The sequence below is a fragment of the Microplitis demolitor genome, chromosome 4 (genome assembly GCF_026212275.2).
Source record: "Microplitis demolitor isolate Queensland-Clemson2020A chromosome 4, iyMicDemo2.1a, whole genome shotgun sequence".
Lineage (NCBI taxonomy): Eukaryota > Metazoa > Arthropoda > Insecta > Hymenoptera > Braconidae > Microplitis > Microplitis demolitor.
This window is the reverse complement of record NC_068548.1, coordinates 10671478-10696991: the sequence shown is the minus strand read 5'-3', so window position 1 is coordinate 10696991 and position 25514 is coordinate 10671478. Positions and strand designations below refer to the sequence as shown.

The following is a 25514-nucleotide window of genomic DNA, read 5'->3' as shown; positions in this document are numbered from 1 at the left end:
TTCTAAATATTTTAGAAACGACTGACGCGATCGATTTCAAATTTTAATCAGCTCTAGAATTCAATAAAACGAGCCGATTGCCACGTCAACTATCAAAATCGATTGATTAGTTCAAAAGATATCGGCGTTGAAAAGTTAAAAAAATAACATTTTATGTTATTTTTTCCGGATAAATCATAATATAACGTACTAAAATGTGCCTGATATCATACCAACTCATCTTTTTTATGGTTTCTTTTGATCATATAATGTCATCGAACTTGGTTTTTAGTTTAAATCATATTATCAACAAAAAAATCGATAAAACGTAGTTTTTAATATTTTTATCGGATATTTCATATTTTATTGTTTCTTACATGAGTCAAAATTTATTTAAATCTTGATTTTGATCCCCGACATTGATTTCTGCCTCAATACACTTATTTTACTGAACATAATCAGGAACTAAATTTTAAAAACCGCTTCATTGATGATTTTCGATTCTTAAATTTTCAAACTTCAGCATAATAGGTAACTTGTTAGAGCTTGAAAAGATCATAAAAAAACAATTGCATGTGATAGCATTTTCGAGCTCGAAGAGCTCGAAAATATATCTACACTAATGTTTTCGAGCTCTTTGAGGTCGAAAACAGCGGGAAGTTTTGGGGCTGGCCCGCAGGGTCAACCGACAGACCGTTTTTTTTTTCGGGAATCTATTTTTTCTTACAAAAAGAATTTATAAATGTATGTGGTTTTAAAATTTAATCAAATTCAAAGTAATTCTGAATAATCTCGGGAAAAACAAATCATATATGGTCATTCACCTGCGTCTAAATAAATAAAAAAGACTCTGTAGTTCATGTTAATTCCTCAGCGCTGTGGTTAGTGCGCCAGACTTTGAATCTAAAGGACCCAGGATCGAGCCCAGCCAACGCCGCGATTTTTCATCGAAGAAAAAAAATAATGATCTACTTCAGTGGCTATTAGAATGCTTAGAGTGCTCTAAAAAAAAAAAGTAGTATTCTGATCGATTTCAAAAGCTTAACATTAAAATGTGAATAACTACAAAGCAATACGGAATTCGAAAAAACTTTATTGGAAATAATTTGTAGGGAAAAAAAGAGATTCCATGAAATTTTGTGATAACTCTGATAGTTTCGCTGGAAAAGTAAAAAGATCTGAAAATTTACTATAAATTTGACTTCCAGCTCCAATAACTTTTGAACAGATGGATTCATCAAAAAATCATAAGATACCTTTTTAGCTTCCCACTAAGAAAATTGTAAATTTCTAAAAATTCGGGAAGTTATTATTTTCACCGAAGTTGACTTAGGTATCGTTACCTTATTCTTGGAACGTCATTCCCGTAATTTTCTATCAATACGGAAGTAACTTTTGTCCTCCAATTTTTTATTGCAAGGAAGAAAATACCATCAAATCTACCAGATCGGATATGTCATGAAAAATATTAATTCAGGGAAGAATAGAAAAAGAAATAGACAAAAAATGGTTTTTTAAAAAATTTTAAAGGACGTATACTTATAACGTTATGATACAAAATTTGTAGATTAAAAAAATTGTCATGAATACTATCGTGTTACAAATATATATTTGAACCAATAGTATTTTTGGTTCAACTACTCAACTAATTGTGATAGATTATGAAAAAATTTTCTGAAACATTATCCATGAAAACAAATGTAATGAATTTTACCCTTTCCTTTTTTCCTTAAGAGTAATAAAAAAAAGTAATATGCTCATTCAAGAAAAAAACACCGAACAATACACGGAGAAAAAAATTTAGTAAAAATTACAATCTTACAGTAAACTTTACTAACAGATATGAAAAATTACATTCTGTATTGTAATTATTACTAAACGTTTAGTAAAATTAACTAGTTAGTAATAATTACATAATAAGATATTAAGGAGGTTCGACCGAATCTAATGTAAAAAGGATTTTCCAACTTTAAGATTTGAAACTTAGTATACATGTAAAGAAGTACTTTATCTATGTATTCTCAAAATTTGAATACGATCCACCGTCTAGTTTAAAAAAAAAAAAAGATTTAAAAATGACGTTTTTAAAGTTCTTATACACAGGCTCTTATGGTGGACAAGCTCCCGTCATGACTTGTTCGATTATTTTCATTATTAACCTCCCAAGTTTAAGAAATAAAAAACCACATGTCATAAACTTGAATATTTTTGGAATATGATAAGATTTTAATATAGCGTTACCGTTGTAATTATTTAAATAATTCAAGTTAAATTTTATTATTTAATCTCGTTCATCGACAGAGATACATATTATTGAGGGCTTGGCAACGTCGCTGAGAGAAAAAACAAAGATAGAAATACATTAATAAGAGAGACGAGATTAGAAATAAATTTTTCCCGCTTTAATTTGAATATCGATGTGTAAGAAGTTAGAACGTGCTGTCGCAAAATCTTTTTATTAAATCATATGAGTCAAAAATAACCAAGTAATTTCATTACTTTCTTTAATTGAATAAGTAATAAATATTAATTTATGAATTCGTTATGTTATTATAAATTAAAATAATGAATTTTCATAACTATTAGGAGAATTTAGCAAACAAAAAAATCCAAACACTACTTTGACTCACTAGTATCGGTCGAACCTCCTTAAAAATTACTATGCTGAATGTATTTTTTGCTAACACAACTGTATTTTTTACTATCTGTATAGTAAATTTTACTATAAGTATTTTTAATAAATACAAATTTAAGAAAGTAAATTTTCTAATACAATATATGTTTTGTTACTATACAATATATTAAAAATTACTATACGCAATGTACTTTTTGCTAACACGATTATATTTTTTTACTATCTGTATAGTAAATTCTATTATGTATAGATAAAATTAAAATTTGGTGGGGATAGCATATACAAATATGTATTACAAGTTCTGAAACTTTTGGCCAAAGGAGACATCGGGCCGTCAGACATAGGAAAGGACTCGCGCGCGGGAGATCAGGGTTCGAATCTCGGTTGAAACCAAGTGATTTTTTAAAAAAAAAAATTGACACCAACACCAATACAGATGGCATGAATAGCAATAATAATTCAAATCATAGTAATAAAAATAAAAAGTTAAAAGCTAATACAAATTTTATTTCATTTTTTTTCATTCTAATATAGTAAAATTTACTAAACAGGATAGTAAAATTTACTAAACGGAATAGTAAAATTCACTAAACGGAATAGTACAATTTACTTAACGGAATAGTAAAATTTACTTATCTGTTTATGAATTTTTCATATAAATCATAAGCCTTTTAAGATTATTATCTAAATTTAGTAATTATTCCCATATTTTTTAGTAAATTTTACTATATTTTTTTGTCCGTGTACTAATTTGTTTAACTCAAAAATATTTGAATAAATTTTAGGTTAACATTTTTTAGTTTTTAACGAATTATTTCGTTCCAAAAAATCAATATTGATCGATGATTTTTAATCAAATGAACCCATTATTATTTTTCTATAATTATATTTTCAATTTTATAAGTAATTAAAATCAACCAGACTACATTATCTTGTAAGAAATTGATTTTTAAATGATGAAAACAACTGAAGCAGCTTTCAGGATTTTCGAAAACTTTATGATAGATACTTTGTGAGAAATAAAATAATCTACAAAAAAGGCATTATAACATTTTGTAATGTCTGACAGTTTCGTCGGAAAGGTCAAATAATAATGAAATTTACTGTTAATTCAGCTTTGACCACAGATAACTTTAAAAAAATTGGATTCGTCATTAATGACGTGACATTTATTGTAGAGTGCTTGATTCTCTACAAAATATATCCTGGCATTATATGCACAATTTGCCGTTACGGAGTTATGAAATTCCATAACTAAAAAATTTCTTTTCCTGTCATTCAAATAGAAAATAAAAAATTGCAATACACGACCATTTGATACTAATATTGACTTGAATTTCAACTGGGTTTATATTTCAATATCTTCTGCCAAAATTTCGTGACCAGTTAGAAAAAAAAATAGTTGATTTTTTTAGAACATCAGTAGTTAAATATATATTTATCTTTGATAATATGTGGAATAAAAGTACTAGTAATGGGGTTGCACTAAGAGAAAATAAAAATAAAATTTAAGGAATTTTTCTCTTCTTTCCATGATTCCTCAAAATAAGTAATATTTTTTTAAAACAAAATTGATAATTTTTATTTTAAGAAAACTATTGCGACACTTCAGCAATAAATTTGTAGAAGTATGAATTACTTAAGGCAAGCGAATATTTCTTCAATTTAATTAATACGTTCTTAAATTTATTACAATCAGAAACTTCATTAAAGCAATTATTTAATCAAATAAAAAAAAAAGAAACTGAAGAAAGATATAATTAAAAAGTAGGAAAAAATTCTGGCACTTAGAAAAAAAATTTTTTTTAATAACAAAATGAAATTTTTCATTGGTATTGATAACAATATAAAATATATTAATTTTTTCGAGAGCGACTTCTATAAACTATTAAATATTTATTTAAAATTTATTATTTAGTTGTCTAAATTAATAATTAAGATGATCAACATCGATGAATGCCTTAAGAGTTTATTAAAAACATAATTTCTATGAACTTGAAGTTCCGAACGTTGGATGCCAACGAATTTTCAAATCCCTTGAAAGCAGAAAAAAATATTCCTAACAGTAAATTGTCGTGCCGGATGTTGGAAAAATTAGAAAAAATTCCCTCTGGATACCGAAGACCGAATTCCACCTTCACAAATCAAGGTTTCGAATTAAAAGATCCGAAAAAAATACTTGTACACTTTTGCTTACTCCTAAAAAATTATGGGAGGGGGGGGGGTCTATGATACTTATATGGACTCGGGAGAAAATCTTAGATATCCTCTGTGCTCCGGAACCTCGTCAATCTACCCTCATATGTCACTGGTGACATTTAAAAATAAAAAAAAATACTCGTACGCTTCTATTTACGGTAAGAGCTTCTATACCCGCTCACTTTTCATTTGAGTGAGATTAAATCACTCAATATAAATTAATAAATAAAATGAAAAACATAATTTTTTTTTTATAATTATTTTTTGAAGTTTCGAGTATTAGAATAAAATATTAGTATCAAGAATAATTTTGATGATTAATTATTATTAATTTTTTAAATAAGATCCTTGAGTGTATCTATAGTCGCTCACTAAAAGTTGTGATGTACTATTACACGATCAACACATGGCCCTATAGTCGCTCAAAGACAACATTAATTAAACTATGATAAGTTTATTGATTTGGAAAATAATTTATAAATCATACTACTTTATTCTTTCATAATATAAAATTTTATGAATTTTAAAAATGTATTTAATAAGATATAGTTATAAGAATTCTTGAAAAATTTGATGTAACGTAAATTTAATCTAACGAATGAACGTTAAAGTAAAAAATGCCCGGCTGAGCGCAATTTTGAAAACAGTCATTTAATTCAAATCTATAATCTATTATAAAATAATTTGATACATCATATAATATATTTAGATTCACAAATAATTATTTATTAATAATAATAATATTTTTAGTTGTAATTTTTTTTTATAAAAAATTATAAAAAAACGCTTTAAACAGTTAAAATGAGCGACTAATAGTACTAAGCGGGTATAGGGGCTTTTACTTTACTCCGAAAAATTATGGGGAGTCTTTTGTACTTGTAGGCTTTTGTTTTGTCTTCCATAATTTTTTTGTAGTAAACAAAAGCGTACAAGTACTTTTTCGGATTTTTAAATGTCACTAGTGACATCCGAGGGTGGATTGACGAGGTTCCGGAGCACGGTGAGTGACGGGGTTTTGTTACTGAGTCAATATAAGTGTAATGACACATCATAATTTTTTTGGAGTAAACAAAAGAGTACGAGTATTTTTTTCGGATTTTTAAACTTAAAACCTTAATTTGTGAGGATGGAATTCGGCCTCTGGTATCCAGAGGGAATTTTTTCTAATTTTTCCAACATCCGGCACGACAATTTACTGTTAGGAATATTTTTTTCTGCTTTCAAGGGATTTGAAAATTCGTTGGCATCCAACGTTTGGAATTTCAGGTTCATAATTTCAATTGGGTCACCGTAGCTGAGCGTCCAAAAGCTTAGGTCATGTCTCGCGTGATCCGTCTAGGTTCGAATCTTAGGAAGGGAAAAATTCTTTATTTATAAAAAAAATCGTTGTCAAGGTAAAAAACTAATATGAACAACATTAGATAAAAAAGGCATATCTAATAATATCCCGTGTAAAAAATTGCGATCCAAAGATTCCAAGAAGCTCGAAAATAGCTGGAAGTTTTGGGGCTGACCCGCTGGATCAACCGATAGACAGTTTTTTTTTAGTTTTTTTTTTTTTTTTTTTGGTTTCTCTGAAACGAGTTGAACGATCGATTTCAAAATCTAATCAGCTCTAGAACTTAATAGAACGCATCAATCACCGCCTTTATCATTTCAATCGGTTAATTTGTTCAAGCGATATTGTTGGAGAAAGAAATGGTAAAAAATGGTTTTTTTCGATTATCTATAAAGTGACTCATCCGATCAATTCCAAAATCGAATCAGCTCTAGAACTCAATAACCCGCGTAAATTGCCGCCTTAACCGTCTCAACCGGTTAATTCGTTCGAGAGATATCGTTGAAGAATTAAATGGTAAGCAACATTTTTTTTTTCGAAAACAATGGCACACAAAAGCATTTTCGAGCTCGAAAACAGCGGGAAGTTCTCGTGCTGGCCCGCACGGTCAACTGATAGACAGATTTATTTCTTAGTATTAAGCAAGTAAATAAAATACTTGAATAAAGTAAACATTTGAGTTGATTAAAGAAAATAATTGCTAGGCACCATTTAAGTAACCAAAATACTTAAATCAAGCAATTTTTCTTGAAAATATAAGGTAAATGTCCCAATACCGAAACAAGACCCAAAACCGGAACGATTCGATAATCATTATATTATATTTTAACTCGTACGTGATGAAATTAAATAAAACTTTCTTTATTTAAAACCTTCATTTCTTAGTTACAAGATAGAATATAAAATAGATTTTAGAATATATTCGAAATATGAAAAAAAAAAAATGTTAATTATAGCAATAGTCTCGGATCCATGACTTTTTCATTTCTCTTGATGGTTTTGCTAAGAAATCAGTCAATGGTCTTAAGCTTTTAGAAAATGTATCAAAGTACTTTTCAATCATTTTTTTTTTTGCAGATACATCTTGAATGATATAAAAATCAAGAAAACATATTATCAATATGAAAAAAATAGTATTATTATATTAATTTTACTGTTCGTCTATTGGTTCAATAAAATGAACCCCTGCCTAATACCGGAACAATCTTTCATATTAAAGTTATCGATGGACATTAACGGTGAGTTTTATTGACTGGCTAAATCAAGTGAAATATTAATTATTACTGGAGCCCTAATAGTTAATGCAGTATGTATGATTGTTATAAAAAATGCATTAAATATAGATAAACTCTGATTTAAATCATAAAAAGTAAATTTTTGTATTCAATTTTTTATTTTTAATCATTTTTATAGTATAACTTTAAATGATTTATTTTGTTTCTATTCTTCAGTTCAAAATATTTATTTTTTATTAAATATTTAATCACTTAATCATTTTAAATGCATTTTACATTAATATTATTTAATATTTGTTAATATTTTCACTATGAATGAATACATATTAGTGCAAAAAATAACTCATTTTATTTACTGTTCTGATATTAAGACAACCGAATTCTGGTATTGGGGCAAGGCTACTTCAGCGTTCCGTTATTGGGTTTTTGGGGTGTCATAGTAAAAAAAAATTTTTTTATATTAAATTTAAGAAAAATAAACTAATTTGATCATTTTTGAATAGGTAAATGTCTATTCTATCTAATATAATAAATTATTTTGGTTTATGATCTATTTGAATATTTTTAAAACGATAAAAATCAGTCGTATATCCCTTGTTGTTCCGGTATTGGGACATTTATCTTATATTTTTTTGTCTGAGTGTGCATGATATTTAAATAAATAAACAATATAAATGTATCTTACAACTTCAGGCGCAATTTTGTTGACAGTGCTGGCGATTGGCTTGCCAGTTCTCCTGTCATAAGTCATTTCAAATTCTACTGGATCACCTATTTTGAGATGTTCTATTGTACCACTAAACTGGCTAAAGTGAAAAAATAATCTCGCTTGCCGTTCACAACACTGTATAAATCCATATGAATGCTAAAAATAATAAGTAATATATTAGTTTTTTTTTTAAATATAGTAGTTAGATATGATCTCTATTTACCAATAATTTCTCAATAATTCCGGCCTCTCGTGGACCAGATTGGTCTTGATATATTGAATTATTAGTAGTTGACTCAGTCGTGTAGTTAATACCAATATCCATACTTGACAGAGTACGATCAGAAAATCGAGTAGCGTCATTATGTGACGTAATAACATTACTAGAACAAGTGCTGAATGAAGACGAATTTTTTCCGCATTCATCCGGGGATCCCATAAAGCTGCGATCACTACAATAATTCGAACCGTCACGATAGTTATTAGTTGCTGTTTGTTGTGATTCACTAATAATACTTTTCGTAGATATCGACATTGATTTATAATCAAGTATAGCAGGATCAGAATTCATAATTGGTGGATGAAACGTTTTCCACTGAGGATTATTGGACATAATGCTTTTGAAATTCTTTCGGCACTTTTCTTTAGTACAAATTTCAAAGTTTATATGACCGAGTTTAAAGTTCTTTTATTATTTAAATTTATATATATTAGCTTCCAGTCTCAATAAGGTATTTTAATTTCTCCTTAGTTTAATATCATTTTAGTTATTTTTTTTTTTATATAAAAAAAAAACAAGTAATGCTTGTTCTGCTGACGACGCTCAATTGAAGAAATATATTTATACAAAGAAATTTTTAGTCTTCAAATATTTAAGTGTTAACATACATATCACAGAATGGTTCTTGGTACCTTACATCGTTCATTATTTAGTTTTACGTTATTTAATATCATCAATTTTTTATAGAATTATCAAGTAAACATTAAAACATAATAACTTTACAAAAAAAAAAAAAACATCTTTCAAATGCAATCATAAATTAATTGATCAAGTCGTATTTTCGTGACCAAAATATAACGAGATTGACGAGGAGGACGAAAGAATGATAATTGTTGCTTTTTTTTTTAATTCATCATTTGAATTCGTATCTTAAATTAATACTATTTTAGTTATTATTTATCACTTCAAAGTGTAGTAATTATTATCATTATCATCATTACTATTAAAATTTATTTGTTTTATTTATCAACAAAAACAAAGCACCAAAAAATAATTTTATTTCTTAAAAATAAAATTAATACTCTTTGGGAAAAAAAACGTTGCGTATAAGAGTTTTGTTGAGGAAAATAAGTTTTAGTATTCATCCACGATACGCAGTAATAGTTAATTTTTGTACAGTACTTTATCTAATATATACATTAACCATCTTATTAAACTTTCGTAGTGATAACTTATAAAATTATCATCTATTTCATCAGATTGGAAAAACTTGATTTTTGATGATTGTGTTTTGTTTAGTTTTGTTGTTTTATTTTTTAATCACTTTATAATTGAAAAACTATAGTGTTGCATTGAAAATTGAATCTCAACTATTATAAAATAAATATTTTATGATAAATAAGACGAAACCGAGACAATAAATTATATTATTAAATAGATATCAACATGATAATCTTCAGATGTCTTCAATGCGTGCTGAGTGTGACTGTGTTATATTTTATATTATTTTAACTTTTATTTTTAAAGTGAAATTTACAGTTAGTGCTAAATTTAAAAATTGTCCCAAACTAACAGTTACACAAGCTGCAACAAAAGAAAAATTATCAGTCATAAAAACATTAACAGATTAAATTTTGTCATTGCAAGCTTTAAACTGATATTCTTTATTAGTGTTTATATGTACATGTGTAAATAAAATAATTGTTGCAATTAATTTTAACTGTTGATTTAAAGTATTCGTGATATAAATAAAAGCTTTCAATATTGAAATTTATATCAAGGAAATATAGGTTATCTATGATATCCGGTAAGATGTAACATTTGTTAAATTTCTGAATAGTTTATAAAAATTATCTTACCGTGAAAAAAAAATTCAAGCTAACTAAATAAGGATAGTTATTTTTGACTTACCAGAAATAAAAAACATTCGAATATAATACAAGTTTTCATGGCTTTTAATTTAATCAAATAAAACAACAAATGTCTCAAGTTCAGTCGGCAATTACTACGGTATTCTAAGTACATCATAAAAGAAAATGGATTTGTTGGTAAGAAGAGAGTATTATCAATAAGAAAAATATTATTACTTATCATGCACGATACTATGAATTCTACTAAAACATTAATATAATTATTTATCAATCAATATGAAGCTTGCAATCATGGAGAAAAATTAATTTTCAGAAAACTTACCACGACACAGCACAGCACTGACGACATACCGCCATGTTAGTTGTCAACATGTCAGCATTAGGTATAATGTATAAAATATTTACCTATAGATAGGGGCTATAGGTATAGAGTATAATATATAATATGCACTCGACAATGCACTATCGATATATATGATCCTGAAGTTAGCAGACAATTGTAAATTTCGAATTTTTTTTCAAACAAATAAATTACAAAAAAACAAAAACTAAAAATATGCACATTTAGAAAATTTTAAAAACTACAAGTACAATTTTTTAAATTATTTTTTTTTTAATTTATTGTTTAAAAAAAAGTTCAAAAATTATTAGACGTCAGCTAACTTCAGTATCATTCGATATTTTTCAATTCATTCGGGCATATTTTCAATTATTCATTTACTCTACTCGAATTACCAACTTGACTGCGACTTGATGATAATTGACTTTTAACCAGATCCCGGATCTCAATTACTTACCCTGATAGCCACTTTAGCTTGAAATTGACTGTATTGTGAGATTGAAACTACCCGTAATTTTCTGCCCAAATTTGACGACAATTTGACAGCAAAAGTTAGAAAAAAAAATCTTCTGTGAATTTTTGCTCAATTTATCCTGAAAGCACGAGTTGCTCGTTAAAAAGTTGGTATTCATTAGTTTGCGACCAACTTGACCACAGGTTGTCGACAACTCTAGCTTTTGCAACTTTTGGCTATAAATTACCGCTAACTTTCTGAGAAAGTTGACACCAGGGAAGAGCCGCAATTCGAAAGTAAGTTTCTGAGAAAATTGAAGGCAACTTTCCGTCAACTTATGATTACAACTTTTGCCACCAACTTTCTCAGAAAGTGACCGTCAACTTATTAGATTTCTAACTTTTATCACCAACTTTCTCAAAAAGTGTCTATCAACTTTGGAAGTACCAACTTTTGCGGCCAATTTGGCGTCTAGTTGCGGCTGTAAGTTTCACGCCAGTTTCTCGCCAACTTGGCTATCAAGGTAGAGAAATAACTTTTTACGAGAAAAAAAAGTCGGTAATGTTCATTTTTACCATTTCAGAAGGTAAGCAAATGTATACGTAAAATTGTCTACAATTTGACGGTAAAAAAATACTTAAAAATTTTTCAAGTCAAATTAACAACAAATTGACATAAAATTTGCCTGAAAATTAACAACAACGTTTTTCTAGTCAACTTTTGAAGTGAATTTGCATTCTAATTCAAGTAGTAAAATTACGTCAAATTAAATAGCAAGTTTCATACAAATTGTCGTTTTTGCTCACCCTGATTAAAAATACTCATTGAGAGGGATTGAAAATTTTTTCAATCCTTTTCAATCCCAACAGAGGTTTTGAAAAGTATTGAATGGGATTGAAATTTCGATTATTTGAATACTTTGTAATTCTTAAAATGGAATTCAAAAGTATTGAAAAGAATTCAATCTCTCATCATTTCAATACCTTTTAATTCCAAAGTGGAATTCGAAAGTACTGAAAAGAATTCAATCTTTTATCATTCCAATACCTTTCAATTCCAAAGTGGAATTCGAAAGTATTGAAGGGGATTAAATTTTTTATCGTTTGAATACCTTTTAATTCTAGAGTGGAATTCAAATATATTCATCAGGATTCATTCTTGTATATTTTGAATACTCTTTAATTCTCACCCTGATTGAAAATACTCACTGAAAAGGATTGAAAAAGATGAGAACTTAATACTTCTGAATACTTTCTATACCACCAGATTTTCATCTGGGCATAAAATTAATACTTTTCAATTCTATTGAATCCAAAAATATGAGAATTTCTGAACTTCCGAGAAATTGAAAAAGATTCAAAAGAATTAATATTTTTAATCTTTCTGAATACTTTTCAATACCAAAATAATATCCCATTTCGGGTCATGTGTGCGATTGAAAAGAATTCAAACGAATTGAAATTTTTGCATCTTTTTGAATCCTTCTCAATACCAAAAAAGTTCAATATTTCGGATCGAGTGTTCGGATCGGAAGAATTATTCGATAAGGTAATTCGCTATTAATCTAATTTATGAAGATTTCTATTCGACATCAAGAAATTGAAAATTCACACTTCTTACACAAAAAAAATTCTTATAATCATAATTGAAATAAAATTTATGATGGGCATTATAACAATTATATTGTTCTAATTACTTAGATTTTTATTCGTGGCAAGGTAATTATAATTTTCTTTATAACGAAAAAACTGTAAAACATTGAAAGCGGAATTGATTTGAATATTTTCTAATTCTTTGCTGGTTCCTGAATTTAATATTATTTTGTTGAAAGAACTTTAGAAAGATTCAAAAATTTCAATTCATTTGAATTCTTTTCAATCTTACACGTGCCCCGAAATGTGATATATTATTTTGGTATCGAGAAGTATTTAGAAAGATTAAAAATATCAATTCTTTTGAATCTTTTTCAATTCCTCGCAAGTTTAGAAATTCTCATATTATTTTTGGATTGAAAAGGATTAATTTTATGTCCAAATGGAAATGTTGGGGTATAGAAAGTGTTCAAAAGTATTCAATTCTCATCTTTTTCAATCCTTTTCAATGAGTATTTTTAATCACGACAAGCAAACTGTCCCTAATAGCACAGTTTGCTTGAGCAAAAGTTTACTTTCAAAAGTTTCCTTGAATTTTTCATCAAATATTCGTCAACTCCGTACTTTTCCATTCTTTACGACAATTTGTATGCAACTTGCTATTCAATTCGACGTAAATTTACTGCCCGACTTAGAATGCAAATTTACTCCAAAAGTTGACTAGAAAAAAGTTGTCTTTAATTTTTAGGTAAATTTTATATCAATTTGTTGTTAATTTGACTTCAATAATTGTTAAGTACATTTTTACCCTTAAATTGTAGACAATTTAGCATACAAATTGTCGTAAAAAAATGGAAAAGTCCGAAATTGACGGAAATTTGACGAAAAAATTAACGAAACTTTTGTAAGTAAACTTTTCTAAAGCAAACAGTGCTATTAGGGGTGACTATCAGGGTAAGTTGTTAAATATATATCTGCTGGATTCACAATCATATGAATAAAAGTTACTTTACATTTTTGACAGAAATTTTTAGGCAGAAAAGTTGACGTCAAATTGAACATCCACTTATTTCAATCAAGTTTGATGTAAAATTTCGTCAGTAGCTTTCCGTCATTTTGCAGCTAAAGTAGCTGTCTCTCTTACTCTTAGAGTATACTTGAGATAGAACCAATCACCTTTATTCGTTTTTCGTAGCAAATATACACATCCATATATTTATACGTACTCTTAAACTGACAATAAAAATAATTTTTTCGTACTATTTTGTGCTCGTCATTTTTTCAGTTGGTTCAATATTTTTCATACTGAATCATTCATTTCTTAAGTTCAGCTAATATTTTATTTTTAATCTATAAAACTACTGTGTTTGGATACCGTCATACATTTGTATATATTCAACATTAAAAGTTTGTTTATATTTAAATATTACTCGATAACCTATAGATTTGATAAAATTAAGTAATTACGTAAGAATCTTTTTAACTATCAGCTGTAATCAATATAAAAATTACGTTCATACTTAAATTTGGATTGAACAAAAAATGTATTCAACTATAATACCAACCAAAGTATATTACGATCAAAAACCAGGAACTTCAGGACTTCGAAAACCTGTGAAAACTTTTCAGCAAGAGCATTATACGGAAAATTTTATTCAATCTATTTTTGAAGTTCTAAAAGATAATCTTAATGGAGCTCTAGTCGTAGGAGGTGATGGACGATATTATTGTAAAGAAGCAGTTGAGAAAATCATACGCATAGCTGCAGCTAATGGTGTAAGTAATTTAAGTGTATTTAATTCATTTACACCCTGTTTAAAAATATTGATTGAAAAGAATTAAAAATTATGAAATTCGAATTCTTTTCAATGATTTCAATTCTTTTGTTTGTATATATAAATATATAGTTTGCATGGAGTGACCGCTTTTCAATTCTTTTCAATCAGTATTTTTAACCAGGGCAGTTTTTTTTTCCTTATTACAGGTTAATTACTACTTAACCATTAAAGCTGGATCGTAGGGAACAAATTCTTGCATTTTAGATACCCTGATTAAAAATACTCATTGAAAAGTATTGAAAAAGATGAGAATTGTATACTTTTGAACACTTTCTGTACCACAAGGTTTTCATCTGGACATAAAATTAATACTTTTCAATTATATTGAATCCAAAAATAATATAAGAATTTCTAAACTTTCGAGGAATTGAAAAAGATTCAAATAAATTGATATTTGTAATCTTTCTGAATCTTCGTCAATACCAAAAAAGTTTCGAATTTTAAGGTCACGTGTGGGATCGCAAAAAATTCGAATGAATTGACAGTTTTCAATCTTTCTCAATACCAAAATAGTTCGATACTTCGGATCGAGTGTAGGATTGAAAAAAATTGCAATAAATTAAAAATTTTCAATTTTTCTAAATTTCGTTCAACAAAACAATATTAAATTCAGGATCCGGCGAAGAATTAAAAAATATTTAAATCTAATTTTGCTTTCAATGTTTTGCAGTTTTTTTATTATAAAAAAAAATTACAATTATCTTGCCCGAATTAAAATCTGAGTACCCTGATTAAAAATACTCATTAAAAGTATTGAAAAAAATGAGAATTAAATTTTTTTGATTACTTCCGGTACCACAAGGTTTTCATCTGAACATAAAATTAATACTTTTTAATTATATTAAATCTAAAAATAATATGAGAATTTTAAACTTCCAAAGAATTGAAAAAGATTCAAATAAATTGATATTTGTAATCTTTCTGAATCTTTGTCAATACCAAAAAAGTTTCGAATTTTAGGGTCACGTGTGGGATCGCAAAAAATTTGAATGAATTGACAGTTTTCAATCATTCTCAATACCAAAAAAAAAGGTGGAAAATCCAAAATTGCACACCTCAATCGCTCATTTTATTTTTAATCAATACTTTTATTTTTTTTTTTTTTATTATGAATTTTTATTCAACTTTTGAATCATTAATTTGATTTTTTTATTTGTTGACTCCAGTTGAATTTTTTTTTTTAATTTTTTCTAAATATCCCGCATTTTTGTTGTAGATGTCGCTCTTTTTTTTCAAACCTACTGTTTGACGTTAGTGCTGCTACCAGTAGTTGATGGGGAGAAGAAAAGAAAAAAAAATTTACTTTTATAATAATAACAATAGTAAAAATAAAATTGGCCGCTAAACTTTTCGTGAATAATCAGTTTTACGTTTCTAATTAATTACAATTAAACTAAAAGGATTTAGACAGTAATTTTCAATAGGATTCTTGTGATCAAAAATGCAAAGATAATAAAAATAAGTTCAGACCGATTAATTGTTCCTATCAAGAGTTATTTGGTTTACTAAGTTTCATACACGACAATTGACAACTCGTGTCACTGGGATTAAAATAATTTATATTTAATTAATGGAATAATTAATCGACTTAATATTGGTTCGAAATTATTCTTTAATAAATTGTCTTTTTGTTGGTATAAAATTTGACCGATTTTAATGTAATTGAAAAAGTCTAGAGATAATTTAATGTGAGTGAATGAGTCAAAAAATTTAGAGCGATCATAAAGCACCCTCAGCGCTTTCGCGCTTGAAGTGTGCAATAGTTCCATATTTCGGGTTGAGAGTTGGATTGAAAAAGATTCAAATGAATTGACATTTTTAATCTCTCTGAATATTTTTCAATAATAAAAAATTTTTTTATATTAAACTTGGAAAATTCAGCGCTTCGATAAATAATTAATAGACAAGTTTTCTTAAAATTTTTATTTACGGTTACGTTCAATAAAATCAATGTATTTAGGTACAAAACAATGTAAGTGATTGAAATGAGTTTCGACTCAGATTATAGCGTTAATATTAAAAATATCCGAGAAAAATGTTAAAAACGGTGTTTTTTCAATTCTTCTGTTGATAGTATTATTTAAACTAAAAAAACAAATTGTATTACGTTATGTGGTAATCTAGAGAGACCATAAAGATGAAAAATCGGTATGATTTTAGATACATAGCAGTACATTATGTTATGATTTATCCAGAAAAAATGACATTAAATGCTACTGCACACCTCAAGCGCGAAAGGGCTGAGGGTGCTTTATGATCGCTCTAAATTTTTTGACTCACTCACTCACATTAAATTTTCTCTATACTCTTTTGATTACAATGAAATAAGTCAAATTGTATACCAACACGAAGACGATTTATTAAAGAATAATTTCGGCCCAATCTTAAGTCGATTGATTATTCCATTAATTAAATATAAATTATTTTAATCCCAGTGACACGAGTCGTCAATTGTCCTGTATGGAACTTAGTAAACCAAATAACTCTTGATAGACACAATTAATTGGCCTAACTTTTTTTTTATTTTCTTTGTATTGTCGATATATACAAATATTTCAAAGAATTAAAAAAAAAAAAAATTGTAAATCCAAAAGTGCATGCCTTGAGCATTTATGTGAATGATACTCAAGTGAGTTAAAAGTTTATTACACATACAACAATTTTTCATTGAAAACCGTTATATTATTTTGAATTTCAACATATTTTTTTGTATTGACTGTTAATTAAAAACAATCAGATTATAAGTTTTTTAAATAGCCCGCCATTTTATCTGAAAAACGCCATCTGCTAATATGTATACTTTAGTATAGGTATATTCCGTGCCATCTACCGATACTATCGAAAGATAATTGATGCATAGGAAACGATAAGTAAAAAACAAATTATCTTGGCTATGTTCACTCTTGAAATAAATGTATATTTAAAAAAATAAGTAATATGGCTGCTCAAAGGGTAAAAATTTTCGTGTGATGTCTATCTAAAAATATTAATTATAATTAAACCATACGATATTTAGCTGTCATTTTCAAAACGGGTCTTCGCATCAACTATACGAAGATATTAAAAAAAAATTAAGTTGAAAAATTGTATTTTTCGGAAGTTATAGTGTTTACTAGCCCATGACTCCTGAGTAATTTAACGCTACAAGTCACTAAAAACAGAAAATTTTTAGAAAAATCGTAATAAGTCGACGTAAAAATGTATAAAATCTGTTGTTTAATCATTTTTCTTTATAACAATATATATTTTTTGAATCATTTAAGTGTATTTATAAATTTAGAAACAATTTAATATGACGAAATCGACATTTTCATTTTCAGGTGGGTATAGAGCATAGCCTCAGCGCTTCGCGCTCAAGGCATGCAATTTGATTTAATTACTGGATTTTTTTGCAAGTTATGATGTATACGGGTTTCATACTTGACAGACAGGAAATTTTTTTAAACTATTTTTTTGATGTTTTTCCCGTTTTTATTGAAGTAAATAAATTTTTTAAAAGTATGGAACTAATCTCCATTAAATTATCTTCAAGACAGGGTTGCAAATAGCGCATTAAATTTATAATTGCATTAGTACTTCAATTAAATTTTTTTTTATATTTCATAATCCAAAAACAACAAATTAAAGATGATTTTTTAATTTTTAATTCAATATCTTTGAATTCAAAATATTAAAGTAAAGTAGCGTTAAAATGGAATAGTTTAGTTTTTAAATCTACGTTTTAAAATAAAACATTAAATGAACAATTTCAATTCGGAAAACCAGGTAGAAAATTACTTTCTAATCTCAAATTCCATAATTAATAATTGAGAAGTTAATCAAAAATTTTAATTAGCCATAGCTAAAGGGGATTAAAAATTTACATTCCGTTTTTTAATTTTCTATTTTCGTATCAAAAATTAAATAAAAAATTTTTAATTTCGAACATCGGATTAGTGTTGTTTTAATTTTAAATTCTCTGTTTACACTGAAAATTATTCAAAAAATTTCATTCTTGAATGTCTCAACTATGAATGATCTTTTTATTTCAAATTCTATTATATATGACGATCAAGAGTAAGTTCAAAAATATTTAAACTTGAAGGACAAGTAAAACAGTATTCTTTCCTGTTATAAGTGCTGTCAAATTTTTTGTCTTGATTACTTATCTGATTGCGAACCGTATCTAAATTGAAAAGTAATTTCCAATTTTTGAGCCCATGTATTTGAATTAACAAGTAATTTCTTAATTTTTAATCCCACGTGTGTAGATTTAAATTCATTTTTCAATGTTGAATCTCTCATGCCGGATTAAATATCAATTTTAAAATTTTGAATCATACGTCTCTGGATTAAAATTAATTTTTTAATATTTAATCTCACGTTTCTAAATTAAAATTAATTTTTCAATTCAAGTTGTTGAATTAAAAATTAATTTCGTAATTTTAATCGATATAATTTCAATTACGAATCAAAAATTTAATTTTGAATTGCAAATATTCTCATTGAAGAATTCGCAACCCTGCTTCAAAATAGTATGCAAAATATCTCAATTCCGTGAACTAACAAGGATATTATAATTGAAAAATTGATGCCGAAGTAAGGCGAAAAAAATTTTTCGATTGTAAAGCACACTCTGATGCTTCGCATCATGAGTCGTGCAAAAGTAATGATTAAAAATAAAATGAGCGATTGAGGTGTGCAATTTTGGATTTTCCAACATTTTTTTTAAACTTTTTGTCGTCGATATCTTTCAAACTATGAAACGATTTTTATGTTCGAGGTGGCAATCCTTGCGTTTTATTGCGTTCTAGAGCTGACTTAATTTTGAAAATGTTTGATTGAGTCGTTGTAAAGATACACAGAAAAAAAAAACTATTTTGGCTGAATATAAATTTTTTGAGTCAAGAATGTGAATTTTCTCCGATCAAGTATTAATTTTACTTGAATTTTAAATCTTTCGTTAAGAAATCGTTTCTTAAGTCGAAAACACTTTGACGGTTGAATGAAAACACTTCTTTATTAATTCAAGATACTTGATTTTCTTAATTGAAGAAAAAATTACCTACACAATCTTAGCACCTCATTTAAAGAATTTCGCAACGAAAATACCTTAATCGGTAGGTCTCTGTTAGGTCCGTTAAGGTCCACTAATTTTTTTGTTACGTCCCCTTTTATTTTTTTTAAAATAATTTTTTTAATTTTCCATAAAAAATTTACTATTTAGTACTTCATTTTAAGAATTTCGCAACGAAAATGACCTTAATCGATAGGTCTTCGTTAGGTCCGTTAAGGTCCACCAATTTTTTCGTTAGGTCCCCTTTTGATTTTTTTAAAATAATTTTTTAAATTTTCCACAAAAAAAAAAATTACTATCTAGCACCTCATTCATGATTTAGTTGTTATTTTTCATGATATTCTTGTTCTTAATCGTTAGGTCAGTATTGGACTATCATTTTCATCATCTTATCATTTGTTTTAAATATTTTATTAATAATTATATTATAATTTAAATAAAATTCGTGCATGCGCATTTCACGTTTATTCTGTATAAGGCGTGGAATTAAAATTTTTCCCTTTCCCCTTAATTATTATATACTTATTCTTTCCGTCTCTCAATAATCTATACATATATGATAAAAGTTTTTTTTTGTTCACCAAGCACGAAAAAACTACTAAATATATCGGCATAGGACCATGACCATTCGATGCGGAATCAATTGTTAATGATTATAGGCTACTGATTTCACGCTTCATAATGCGATAAGTGTTGGAGGTCGTGCATTACTCTCAACATGTCGAAGTGAAGCAATTTTCCAGATTTAAATTACCTTTGTATAATTCATTCAATATTTGTAAGGTAATACAGGTGCAATATTATCAAGAGAAATGCTCTTATTATCACACTCGATGTGTTCAAAACACATATTTTGTTTAATACTAAAAAAAAAATCTGATTAAATGAAATTTTTCGTGAACGTCCGGATGTCTGTGTGTGTGTGTGTGGATGTGCCACGATTACCTCTAAAAAACTTAACCCATCCTCTCCATTTATTTTTTATTACCTTTAGAACGAACCCGGATTATTTGCTGTTCGAAATCGCGGTTTAATTCGATCTCGTTTAGTTATAATTAATGAAAAATATTGAAAAACACTGTTCAATATAGACATATCTCTATGTTTATACGATGTCTAGCCTGTGGCCTTGTTCGGGCGCTGGTGGTCAGGTGATAAATATATACGCACATGAGCTGTATGTTTCTGATCTAAAACCCATACCGCGAAAGATTGAACCCTAAAATTCCAATAAATAAAAGTAATAATGAAAAAAAAAAAATAATAATAATAAATTTAATAGCATTTATTTTTATTTATTTATTTTTTAAATTTTAATTTCTTCGGTAGGATACTTAAATAATAAAATATTTTATATTTTTGAATAAGCGTTATGAGGCGTGCACTTTTGGATTATCCAAACTTTTTTTTTTAGTTACATCGAACCTTTACGGTTTTTCTCAAATTTATTTTAATAGTACCTCATTTTGTCTCTCCCCTACTCCTCCCCCCTGCCCATATATATAAGTTTATATATAATAGATTTGACTATGTCTATCTAATAAATTCTATTTTAATTTATGTGCAGAACCAAATTTATTATTTGATGCATTATTTATGTAGGATGTAGTAATTTGATAATTTGAGTTAAATAATGCCATGGATTTTTTCAATTTATATTTGTACAGTAGACGTTAGGAGCTGATAACAGTGCATCGATATTAAAAATTACCCGATAAAAAATGATTTTATCTGATTATATATACATATATGAGTATATATGATTATATATGAGATCATATATAATTATATATAAATCTATATGTAATTAGATCTGATCAGACATGACTGATATAAACTTAGATGTAGTTATACATAAGTCTATGTATGATTAGATCTAATCAGACTTCAATGATATGAAACCTATAAATATTTAATTATGTGTATAGGTCCAATATATATATTAGGGTGCTTCGTTTCCGGCGAAAGTATTTTTTTCGTTGCTCATCAAGCAAAATGTTGTTTTTTATGCTAAAACGAAAATTCCTGCCAAATATGAGCTCCTAATTCCAGTCCTAAATACTTTCCATTTGATTTCCAAGACTTCCCATTTAAAATACACGTAAATTAAATTAATTTTCTTTTTACTTTCTAATACTCAGCTGCGTTTTATGATATCGACGCGGTTTTAGTCGCAAATTGTAGAGCATTTGGTGTTCTTCAAGTGTGCCCATAGTAACTTAGCTGTAATTCCAGCTGTTTCACTTGTGTTCGCTGCGGTAGTCATTTTTCCTATGAAATTGACCTTTATTGGCTTGCAGAACGTAAACCAATGAAATTACACTGAAAATGTTAAAAGGAATTTTGTAGGAAATTTTATTCTCATTAAAAGAAGTCACATGAGTCAAGTCGCTAAAGTTTATAGTTTCCGAGTTATATGAATTTTAATAATTTAAAAAATAAAATATCAATTGGCATTTCTTTTTTTAATCTTATATTTTGCATATTATTGAAATTCTTTAATCATAAAAATTAATTAACCTTTATTAATATTGATATTTAGTTTATTAATATCAAATTAAAATCAAATATCAATTGGATTTTATTCATCGAAAATTGAAACGTAAGAGATGTCTATTACCCATACAAAGTCGCCGTTAATGGAAAAAATGATGTAGATCGGCTGATGTCTGACTGCCGTCACTCAGCCAAGCATTAGCAATTAGTAATGGCCCAAGCATGGTTAATTACCAGCAGCCGTTTAATATTTTAAACGACGCTGCCGATGGCTGGCCAATGAATGGCTACTTATTACTGGCCGATTATCGTTTCGTAACTTTGGGATACTGTTAGTGAATCAGCGGTCCATGACTTCGTCAAATAAAAAAAATCTATTAATTAATTATTAATTGAACAAATAACTTATTATTATAGTTTTTTCTAATTAATAATTATTTTCTTTTGGATTTAAACTCATTTTTAATCAATAATATATTTTAATTTATCGATTAAAGTTATTTACAACTAACAATTAAAATTATGACAGAGAGATTATTCTTACCAAGTCTGGTCGCACCTAGTATTATAGTCGAATAATAGGGTGCCACTGGAAGATGGACTCGGCCTTTCAGAATCGGATGTTGTATGATTTTATTTTAATTAAATTAGATTAATTTACTACTCAGGGTCGTTTGTAATATTTTGTGAGAGAGGAGAGGAATCGAAGAATAGGCTGAAATAATGTTAATCCAAATTAAATTAAACTAAGCACCTTGCTTTATTTTATCAATCTTATGACAATAATTATTTCTTATGACAAACTAAGATACTTATGACAAACTAATGTGTGCCCTGGACACTACTTATGACAAACTAAATTTTCTCGTCTTCCGGACGGTTACTTATGACAAACTAAGGTACTTATGACAAACTAATGTGTCCCCTGGACGTTTTCCACACCCACACACCCACGTTAAAATATCTCTCGTCCCCTGGACGGTGAACCTTATTCTTGTCCCCTGGACATTAACCTTAACTAAATTTAATAACTCGTCCCCTGGACGGTAAACCTTAATTTTAATTTAAAAATCATCCCCTGGATGTATAATTATTTAAAAGAAACTTAACCTGTCCACCGGACCTAAATCACAGACACAGTTTTTCCTTTTACTTGAAACTACTGACTTAACTTTGAACTCTATTTATTTCATGACGCCACTTTCTTATACTCAATTAATAGACTCTATATTTCCAATATAAAAATTTTACTAATAAAAGTTCCAATATAAATGTTTCACCAATATTTACTTCTTATTAAATTCCACTGACTTATTTAATTCATTTTATATTTATTAATTAATTAATTTCGGTTTTAATTTAATAATTAATTAATTAATTTTCACTGATAGATTTCCCATTAACATTTACTTCCAAAATTTATATATTCAATTTACTCAATTTTTCTGATAAATATTCTTACAACGTACTTCAATACTCGACTCAATTTACTGACAAAATAATCCGTCCTTAACTTTTACTCGGCACAATTTTACCGTAAATTTTCTAGCGTCTTAAAATTCTGATTTTCGATTTTATAATTTTAATTAGAATTATTTTAAAAATATTTTATGACTAAATTTACGACTAGAATTACGTTTAAAATTGACTAGAACATTCGTCCGGTTAATTGGCGTCGCAAGGCCTTGAGCTACCAATCTAATTTTTCGGAACCAGCGGAAAGATGTTAAGTAAATTAATTATAATTAATTCGGCCATCTAATAATTAATTTAGTGGCCATAATTAATTATAATTTTTACCTTTATTAAATTATACAGCAGCAACGGAATGAGGAACGTATCTGGTGGTCTGCTTCGTTCCGTGCCGGCTGGTTGTCTCTCGAAAATTTTCCTCGTCTCGGTTGCTCCCAGTGAATTAGTATGCTTGAATATCTGTCAATGTACAGTACGCATTAGTATTTTATTTAATTATTAATTAAGGAAATTATCGGCCCAAAGGCCTAATAATGAAGTAGACCAATAATTAATTAATAAATCGCCTCATTCCACGTGAAACGGACGTAGACTTATATATTTACCTTGGTTATCCTTTTGCGTCCTGCCACTGTCGTCGTCTGGACAACTCTATCTATTTCACGTTTCGCAGTCCCTTATATTGTTTCACTTTTAGTTCACTTCCCCGGAAACCTATTCCCACTTTCTTAGACTAAGGAAATGACGAACGGACGGGCCTTAGTGATCCATGCGACACCCGGTGACTAGTCGCATTACTAACTCTGTAACAAGGTAAAATTAACTAATTCAAATAATTTAAATTTAAATTGTCCTTGAATTCCCCGCGGTTGGTTAATTAACGAAAATCGATTAACCCCGTGATCTAGTTTATCGACTGGTCCCCGGAAAACGCCAATTTTGGAGGCTCATCCTCCCTCCCTAATTAGAAACTAATAAGAGTGGGAAAATTTACGAAAATAGCCGAGGGGTCGCGGACTTAGATATTAGTGAGTGCACGAGGTGATTCTGGACAGAGTCGGACGGACCGGCAACAAGATCAGCAGGAACTACACGTCAAATACAATACAGATTCCGTAATCAAATGCTGTGAAAAGTAATAAGAAAAGATTGAGAATTCAATAAATTAAATTAAAATTGAGTACAATAAATTGATGTCAGTAAAATTAGTAAAATTTTGTTAAGAAAAAAATCTAAAGTTTAACGTGAACGTAGAAAGACGCGAAATCGAGAGAGATAGACTGAGACGCGCGAAGTAGAAAAGGATAGCGTCAGTTACTCGAGAAAGAAATCTATTACTTGATGGGATATTTTACTGGAAAAATTTGGTGAATTAAAATAAATGATTATATAAAAGAGGAAATTGAAATTAACTAAATTAAGTAAATTTAAAATGTTAGTGAGAAATTTTTAAGAAAATTAAATTCTGTGTGTGTGTGAATTAAGTCCAGTAGACAGAAAATAGATTAATTAAACGTGTGTGTGTGTGTAAATGATAAAAAATAATTCCAGGGGAATTTTTAACTTCCCGCTAAGAAAAGCGACGATTTTCAAAAATTTCGGTAAGTTATTGTTTTCACCCCGATTTTTGAAAATCGAGTTTTCATCAGATGTCGACGTTTTGAGGTCCTAGGAAGCTATTCTGACTATTTTCAGAATGATGTCCGAGTGTGTGTATGTATGTATGTGTGTGTGTGTGAGTGTGTGTGTGTGTGTATGTAAACTCTTTGTAACTTTTTAACTAATAAATCGATTTGGATGGTTGAGGTGGCAATCGAAAGAGCTTGTTGGCCGTCAACCTTCCTGGAAATTTCAGATCATTTGATCGAATAGACTCGAAAATATTTGCGAATTACGAAAAAAAAAAAAAATTTTTTTTTTAGTTTTTTATTGATTTCTCAAAAACGACTTATGTGATCGACTTCAAAATCTAATCAGCTCTAGTACTCAATAAAACGCGTCGATTGCCACCTCAAACATCAAAATCGGATAATTCGTTCGAGAGTTATCGCGGGAAAAAGAAATGGTGAAAAATGGTT

At 28.1% G+C, this 25514-nt stretch overlaps 2 protein-coding genes across 6 annotated transcripts in view; one reads left to right on the top strand and one right to left on the bottom strand.

Moving 5' to 3' along the window:
- The window catches only part of LOC103569521 (cold shock domain-containing protein E1), a 102260-nt gene extending 91660 nt beyond the window's left edge, over positions 1–10600 (bottom strand). Inside the window, exons 1-3 of one of the 2 annotated variants that reach the window (XM_008546859.3) lie at positions 10510–10600; positions 8320–9900; positions 8073–8252 (exon numbers count right to left, since the gene is read on the bottom strand). In XM_008546859.3, coding sequence (XP_008545081.1) covers positions 8073–8252; positions 8320–8709 — 570 coding nt within the window. In that variant the 5' untranslated portion in view covers positions 8710–9900; positions 10510–10600. Of the gene's footprint in view, positions 1–8072; positions 8253–8319; positions 9901–10227; positions 10320–10509 lie in introns of those variants that run through there. The other variant, XM_053738658.1, reaches the window with a different exon arrangement.
- Positions 10262–25514, top strand: part of LOC103571805 (phosphoglucomutase) — a 73136-nt gene continuing 57883 nt past the window's right edge. Inside the window, exons 1-2 of one of the 4 annotated variants that reach the window (XM_053738659.1) lie at positions 10262–10364; positions 14064–14349. In XM_053738659.1, the coding sequence (XP_053594634.1) occupies positions 14116–14349 (234 nt within the window). In that variant the 5' untranslated portion in view covers positions 10262–10364; positions 14064–14115. Of the gene's footprint in view, positions 10365–13709; positions 14350–25514 lie in introns of those variants that run through there. The other 3 variants (XM_014440994.2, XM_014440990.2, XM_014440996.2) reach the window with 3 other exon arrangements.